The sequence below is a fragment of the Condylura cristata genome, unplaced genomic scaffold (genome assembly GCF_000260355.1).
Source record: "Condylura cristata isolate star-nosed mole 26May11 unplaced genomic scaffold, ConCri1.0 scaffold00015, whole genome shotgun sequence".
NCBI lineage: Eukaryota > Metazoa > Chordata > Mammalia > Eulipotyphla > Talpidae > Condylura > Condylura cristata.
This window is the reverse complement of record NW_004567116.1, coordinates 39,732,839-39,740,697: the sequence shown is the minus strand read 5'-3', so window position 1 is coordinate 39,740,697 and position 7,859 is coordinate 39,732,839. Positions and strand designations below refer to the sequence as shown.

The 7,859-nt window shown below is 54.1% G+C and overlaps 1 protein-coding gene across 1 annotated transcript in view; it reads left to right on the top strand.

The window, feature by feature from the left end:
- KLHL35 (kelch-like family member 35) overlaps positions 1 to 7,565 on the top strand; it is a 9,603-nt gene extending 2,038 nt beyond the window's left edge. Inside the window, exons 2-7 of the mRNA XM_012725215.1 lie at positions 3 to 165; positions 1,230 to 1,434; positions 3,645 to 3,763; positions 4,349 to 4,537; positions 5,624 to 5,812; positions 6,568 to 7,565. Of these exons, the coding sequence (XP_012580669.1) occupies positions 3 to 165; positions 1,230 to 1,434; positions 3,645 to 3,763; positions 4,349 to 4,537; positions 5,624 to 5,812; positions 6,568 to 6,756 (1,054 nt within the window). The 3' untranslated portion in view covers positions 6,757 to 7,565. The remainder of the gene's footprint in view (positions 1 to 2; positions 166 to 1,229; positions 1,435 to 3,644; positions 3,764 to 4,348; positions 4,538 to 5,623; positions 5,813 to 6,567) is intronic.
- The last annotated feature ends 294 nt before the right edge of the window (positions 7,566 to 7,859 follow it).

Below are 7,859 nucleotides of genomic sequence, written 5' to 3'. Positions count from 1 at the left end.
CACGTGCGCCTGCCCCTGCTGGCGCCCGCCTACTTCCTGGAGAAGGTGGAGGCCGACGAGCTGCTGCAGGCCTGCGGCGACTGCCGCCCGCTGCTGCTGGAGGCCCGCGCCTGCTTCATCCTGGGCCGCGAGGCCGGCGCGCTGCGGGCCCGGCCGCGGAGGTATGCCCCTCCCCGCCCCGCCCCGTCCTGGGGCTCCGTTCTGGGGCTCCATGCCCGCACATTCCGCCTGCGTGGCTGAACTCAGTCATCTAAAAGTGCCTGAGCATGAGATTCAGGCGGCCATGCAGAAAACCTTTCGCAGGCTTGGTCTTGGGAAGCCTGCCCTCGCCAGTTAACAGTCCCGTGCGGGAGAAGCAGGGAACCGCACACACATTCTTCCCGGTGCCCCCCCACCCACCCACCCACCCAGAGTTCTGAGCACGCCCACTGAGCAGGTCTTGTCATGGGTGCCTGGAGCTCTCAATGGCTTGGGCCGTACCTTTTACCCTCAGGGAGCTCAGAGTGGTAAGGGATATAAAAGGACAGGGCCTGGGGAAAGAGAAAGGAGCTTATTACTGCCACATCCCTATGCCTGGCACGCTGGACCATGGGGGACTTGGGATAGAGTAGCCCAAGGCTGCATGTCACCTTCCCAGGGAGAGAAGACAGGTCGCCTCTCTCTAACCCCTTTTTTTCCTCCAGCACTCAGTACTGGACTTGGTAATGTCTTTGTCAAAGGTTTTAGGTAGGAAAACAGTGACTAAACTGTTTAGAAATTCTGGTGAGCCCAGAAACCAGTAGAAGAGGAGACTGCTTTGCAGTCAGGGAGTGCAGACTGGTTCAGTGGAATTAGTGATTAGAGGAGGGTTTTAGGAGATGATTATTAGCAGGACGCAGGCAGGGGAATCGGGTAGCGGAGAGGTCACAAAAGGGTGGTGAAGAAAATGAGTTCACATCAGACTAAGGCAGCTTGAATTGCAGGTCTGGTGTGCCAAGGTCCGGAAGCCTTCAGTTAGCCTCTGTCAGAGGAGTTATAACCCCTACTTGAACAGTCATGCGTATTAAATGAGGTGATTTAGGCAGGCAAGTGTAAGGGCTCTGTAGAGATTTCTTTCCTGTGGCTTAGAGGTCAGTAGACCTAGTTTAGTGACCTAGTTAACACCCACAGAGGTTGGACATGCAGAGGGATGTAGAGTGTGGTCACCTCGAGGTGGGTGGGCTGCAGCTTGGGGTGTGGATAAACGGGCATGGGCTTGTCCTCACTCCAGATTCATGGACCAGGCCGAAGTGATCGTGGTCATCGGTGGTTGTGACCGCAAGGGGCTTCTAAAGCTGCCCTTTGCCGACGCCTACCACCCAGAGAGCCAGCGCTGGACCTCACTGCCCAGCCTGCCTGGCTACACACGCTCAGAGTTCGCCGCCTGTGCTTTCCGTAATGACATCTACGTGTCCGGTGAGAGCTCGCTGGAGGGGGAAGTTAGTTGGTCTCCACAGGGCTAGTTGGTTGCCTTCACTGCACCCGCCCCTTTTGATTTTCCCTCTAACCGGGCAATGGGGTGGAGTTTTCCATGCCAACTTGTAGTCACTGGCTAAAGTGGCATGTAGTCCTGCAGGGTTAAATGTCAGCTTCCATCTATACAGTATTAATCACTTCTACTTGCACAGTGTGCTATGCGTTGGGCATTAGCCTAAGCAGCTAGTTATCATTTAATTGTTGCAAAAACTCCCACTTCGTAGATGAGAAAACCAGCTGAGACATTAGGAATTTCTCAGTTGTCTCAAAAATGGCCAGGTTAGGTGGACTATAGATTTGTTTGATACCTATAGATTGTGCCTTCCTTGAAACTAAGACCCCAAAGACTCGGAGAATAAAATAGTTCTTGCTCCCACTGGAGAGGGAGATACAGAAAGGCTCGATTTGATCACTGGGCAGAATATGATGGGAGATCTAAGCGTGTCCAGGAAATCCCTCTCGGGAAATCTGGCCCAGCTTCATGGAAGACATAGCTTTTCAGCTGGGCTTGCAAAGGCACAAAGGCAGGGGTGTGTAGGAGAGAACCCCAGGACTCCAAAGGCTGAGTGTGTCCAGGAGAGTAGGGGAAATTAGTGTAGATGAGGCAGGAAAAGGAGTCTCAGTCAGATTAAAGAGCCTTTTGTGGGCCCTCCCTGGTGGCGCAGCGGGCTAAAGCACTGCACTAAGAAGCTTAAGCCACTTCCGCATGAGTTCGATTCCCGCCTGCCCCGGAGGGCATGGCAGACCTCTCCTGACCCGCCCGCTGCTCCCCTCAGCGGTGTACTTCGTCGATCTGCCTGTTCTGTTCCCCACTCTGTCTCTAGTGAATCCTCTCACCCTCCGCATCTCTGGCCTGTACCCCAGTTCTTTATGAATAAACAAATCAATCTCCAAAAAAAAGAGCCTTTTGCAGGAGGCCTAGGTGGACTGCACTTGATGTAGAGAGCTCTAGGTGCCTGAGAATGAGCCAGGGAGGCTCAGAGACCACCCAGGCCACACTTTGGTGCTGGAGAATTTATCCAAGGTTACTGATGGCATCTGAGCAATACTGGGCTTCTGCGATGTGCCTGTGAGAATCAGGGACAAAGCTACAAAACAGATGTGGCTTAGGTCTGGGGCCGAGGCTGAGGGGGACAGTCAGGGCTGCCCCTGCCCCTGGAGGTGACTCCCTCAGGAGTCCTAAGGGAGCGCCCCAGAGCGGGTACCAATGCTGAGCTGGGGAACTGGAAGCTCTGTTGGGTCATGGCTTGGCAGCGAAAGGCCTTGTGGGGTGCAGCAGGTCATTTCCAGTCTCTGACTTACTTAGAGGTTCCTGTTTGTAAACTGGATATAAGAATCCCCACATCTCATAGAGGGATGTGGACATGAAATCATGAGGGTGACGGCAGTAGTGAGGCAGAATTATTGGGTCACCCTCTACCCCTCGGGATCCAGTGCAAGTGGCTGTGTTTTCCCTCCATCCCCAGTGTATTCCCAGTGCTTGTCTTGGGCGCCCTTTGCACTTGCCTTCAGTAGAGTTCTTTTTTTTTTTTTTTTTTTAAAGATTTATTTATTTGTTCATACAGAACTGGGGTACAGGCCAGAGGTGCAGGGGCAGTGAGAGGATTCACCAGAGACCGAGTGGGGAGCAGAACAGGCAGATTGATGAAGTACACTGCTGAGGGGAGCAGTGGGTGAGACAGGAGAGGTCTGGCTCGCCATGTGGGTCACCTCCGGGCCTGGGGATCGAACTTGAACTGAAGCAGCTCTGGCCAGCTTGCAGTGCTGTGTCCTAACCCGTTGCACCGCCAGGGAGGGCCCCACCTTCAGTAGAGTTCTAAGTGGCCCCCTTTGCTTCCTTAAGCACAGAGCCTGTCCATCCTACAAAGCAACTCACCCACGCAATGAAGATCAGCTCCTCCCTGAGTTTCTCAGGACTCTTCCCTCAAGACCCCCTGCCACTGTCCTAATCAGACATTCACAACACTCCTTCAAAGTAAAATGTCTGGGGGATAGACCCAGTCTCACACTAGCGGGGCAGGAAGTCCCTTAACCCTTCCTTTGGATCTGGGACCTTTCTTTCTATTTCCGGGAGGTGGGGGGGGGGGGCGGGGGCTGGGTCCTGGGGATAGCAACAGGACTGGGGGCTACATCTGCTTCTCTCTCCCTAGGAGGCCACATCCATAGCCGCGACGTGTGGATGTTTAGCTCCCATCTGCACACTTGGATCAAGGTGGCTTCGCTGCACAAGGGCAGGTGGAGGCACAAGATGGCCGTGGTGCAGGGGCAGGTAGGGACTGCAAAAGCTACTGCCCTGGTACAGTGCAGGGGCCCAGGTCCAGATCTATGGCCCTTTAAGACCTCTCTCTAAGAAGGAATCTGAGGTCCCAAGGTCACATAGTAATAGTAGTAGTAATTATAGGCTGTATAGTACAGCCTAGTGATCAAGGTGTGAGCTGTGGGGCCCAAAAGCCTAGGTTTGGATCTTGACCGACCTGCTTAAGCCCACCCCCCTACCCCCCCAACCCCCCCCAACTGTCAATCGCCTTTGTAAGCTGCATCCCAGATTCAGCAATCAAGTAAAAGTGCGTTTTAGAATCACTTAAGTGCGGCGGCCAGCCGGGATCTCCAGCTATGGTCGGTGCACCTGCGTGGCGGGCAGGTATTCCACAACGCTTATGACCTTCATTCCCACGCAGCTTATTACCCCCGCCCTTAGGGAAACCTGCGAAGGGCGGGCCAGTAACTGTTGGGTGAGCGCTGGCCGGGGCCCTACTCCGGAGTGGTCTAGTTCCCCTGCTCGCGCCACAGCGAGGAGGTGGTGGTGGGGCAGAGACCCAGGGAGCCCTGACTCTGGGCCCCGTCCTCTCTGCAGCTGTTCGCGGTGGGCGGCTTCGACGGCCTGCGGCGCCTGCGCAGTGTGGAGCGCTACGACGCCTTCTGCAACACCTGGGCGGCCGCCGCGCCCCTCCCGGAGGCGGTGAGCTCCGCCGCCGTGGTGCCCTGCGCGGGCCGGCTCTACGTGATCGGGGGCGCCCGGCAGGACGGCGTCAGCACGGACAAGGTAGGCGGGAAGGGGGCTTCCAGGCGGGCCCTCGGGTTTTGCGCTTGATCCCATCGGCAGCCCAAAGCGTCACCCCAGGTCTCAGGCGAGGGGCTGAATTCAGAGAGAACCCCAAGGCCACAAGGCAGGTCATCAGCACAGCTGGGCCCAAATGTTTGGGCTGGTGACACATGGGTTTTATGGATTTCAAAAATTAAGGGCAAACGTGGTATTATTTAAGATGTTTTTCATCCATTCAAAAGAATTATTGAAGATTTAGAAAACTGGAGATAAAGGGGGTGAGGGAGAAATAACCCCATAATCTCACTTTAAGGAATAGCTATTATTTATATTTTGGTGCAGCCTTACAGGCTTCCTCTGAAGTGTTCTGTGTTCATACTGTCAGCAAAGTTTTGCTTTCTTTTTACACTTCTAGGTATTACACTTTGCACAGCCATCATTTCAGTGTCTGCAATAATCTCCAGGTGAAGACTATATAATATAATAGTCTCCAGCTGAAGACTAACTACTCACTTAGTTGTGGACATAATTGGCTTACAAAAACTAAGCATCATGGCAGCCCCTCCCTCCCGATGACCTCACAGGTCTGTGGTCCTGGGGTCAGAATCTTTTCCTCCCACCTCCTGTTCCCTGACTCCTTTCCCAAGTAGTTGGCTGGGGGACCTGCCCTGTCAGGCAGAAAGGTGTAAACGCTGGCCCAGGCCTGCAGACAGCTTTAGGGGAGGGGGCTCCCAGATCCCACAGCTGGCATCTTGTCATGACCTCAGAGCACCGGGAAAAAGGGAAGAGGGGTGAGTGTCGGCAGCTGGGAAGGCCTCCCCCTGGCACCTGCTCTGGGAACTGTCTGCAGCAGGTGCAAGGGCCTCTACCTCCTGGTTTGCAGACTCCTCCCTGGGCCCTGAACGATGAGGAGGCTTTTGAAAGATGAGGAGCAGAAACAGTGGGTCTTCTGTACCCCCCAAACACTAATTGCAGGACACGGGCAACTGCTGTGCTGAATGAACCCTGTAATCCCACTGCACAGGCGGGGGTGTGGGCAGCAGGGCCGTCGGGGTGGGCTGCAGGCTGCTCCTCCCGCCCCCTCAGGTGCAGTGCTTTGACCCCAGGGAGGACCAGTGGCGCCTGAGGTCACCAGCACCCTTCTCGCAGCGGTGTCTCGAGGCGGTCTCCATCGAGGACACCATCTACGTGATGGGGGGCCTCATGAGCAAGATCTTTTCTTACAAGCCTGGCACAGATGTCTGGGGGGAGGTGGCTGTCCTGCCAAGCCCTGTGGTAAGTGGAGGGTCCTGATGGTGCACCCCAGCACTAGTGCTGGTGAGTGTGAAACCTGCTTGTAGGATCTGGTTCTTGGAGTCAGTGAGTCACGCTGGACGGGCTCTTACATTGTTCTCTAGTTTTGTTCTCAGTGATTTATCAGCTTTGCAATTCCCAGCTGAGGACACTGGCCTTAGAGGCTGCAGCCCAGCCCAGGGCCACCAGTTAAGCCTTGTAAGGCAGGGCTTAGAAACCCAGTCCCTAGTGCTGCAGCCTGGGGGAGGGGCTGCACTCCCCCCTTGCGCCACTGGTAGCAGAGAAGGGAGATCTGTCCCTTGCCTCTCCTTCCTTTTGCCCCCTCTGGAAACTCCAGAGATTAGGTGGCGTGTGGCTGTACTCGGGCCCTGCCAGTTTTCGGCTGCAGTGATCCCAAGAGCCTGAGATTTCTGGCTTCTCTGAGACCTTAAGATGGTGGTGGCGCTCACTACCCAGGTACTATGTCAAATATTTTACATGCTTAACTTTTCAGAGGACCTTACAAAGACAGTATTATTCTCAATTTGCAAGTAATAAAGCCAGGGCCCAGAGTGACTTATCTAAGGTCATTCATTTAGCAGTTTGAACTCCGGTCCCTCCCACTCTTGCCTACCATCCCAGCCGCCTGCTCATTTTTCTGTAGGTCACGGCTTTTCTGTCCGACCTGACCAGCCAGGTACGGACAGAGCCACAGAATAAGCTGCATGGCTGACACGGCTGTCTGTTTGTCCACCCAGGAGAGCTGTGGCGTGACGGTGTGTGACGGGAAGGTCCACATCCTCGGCGGGCGGGATGAGCACGGGGAAAGTACTGACCGAGTCTTCACCTTTGACCCCAGCAGCGGGCTGGTGGAGGCCCAGCTGGCGCTGCAGCGCTGCACCAGCTCCCACGGTTGTGTCACCATCATCCAAAGCCTGAGCAGGTGACCCAGACGTGGTGAGCCTGGGGCAGAGAGCTCACCAGCACAGGAAGCTCACTCAGCTCCCTTCACAGCACAGCCATGTGAACAGCCCTTTAATTTATCGCCTAGAAATAACACCACCTGTAAGGTTGGGTCTGCATTGCAGCCCGAGCTGGCTCTGCCAGGGCAATGCTTTCTTGCTTTGATTCTTTGCAAAGCATCTTCTTTCATTACTTCGTCCACTTTCACAACAGTGTGGACACTTTCTAAAAATTATTAAACATTTCATGCATGGGATGGATGTTTTATAGTTTAATAGTGTGTCCTCCTCCTCTAGCTTAATAGATGTCTTTGTTTATTCCCAAAACGATCTCCCCCTTCCTCAGTCCTCCCAGAGGTAATCACTGTTCATAGATTAGATTAGTAGCACTTTTTTGGTGTGAGCTAGAGATTATATTCTAGAGAGAAGAACTGGCATTAAAAAGATGAGACTCATCCAAGACCATATACTTAGTAAGTGGGAGTCTATGACTCTTACTAAAATCTATGAGGAACGTCTGGTCAGGATGGCTCTGTTTCAAACCACCCCTCTCCAAGTCAAACACCTAGCTGGGATAAATACAATTAAAAACCAAGCAACTAAAAAGAGAGGACTGTGTTGGCTTGTGAGTAAGCAAACATGTCCAAGGACCAGAAACAAAGAGTTGTAAGCCATGTGGAAGGCAGAAACTCAAGGACTGGGGTTCAGACTGCATGAGTCTTTAAAAAGGCCTTTAAAAAGCAGGCTCACTGCTATAACACAGCAGCAGCTAAAACAAAGCAGAACAAAACAAAACTCTCGTGGCCGCAGAGTCTGGGCTCACAGCACAGTCCATGGCAGGGCGACCAGGCTGGCTCTGTACCTGGACCCTGGTGAGACCCAGGGTGCCCGAGGGGGTACTGTGAACACCTGGATTGGCCCACGACTCTAGGAGTAGCACAACACTGCTGGCTAGGGAGTGAGCTCAAAACCCGGCCATAGATGCTGGGGCCGAGGTCTTCCGGGCCCCATCTGGAGCTCCCCTCATTTGCACTGACTGCCTTTTGAAGAGTCTTCCTCTGCTCCTCACTTCCAGCAGGGCATGTGGT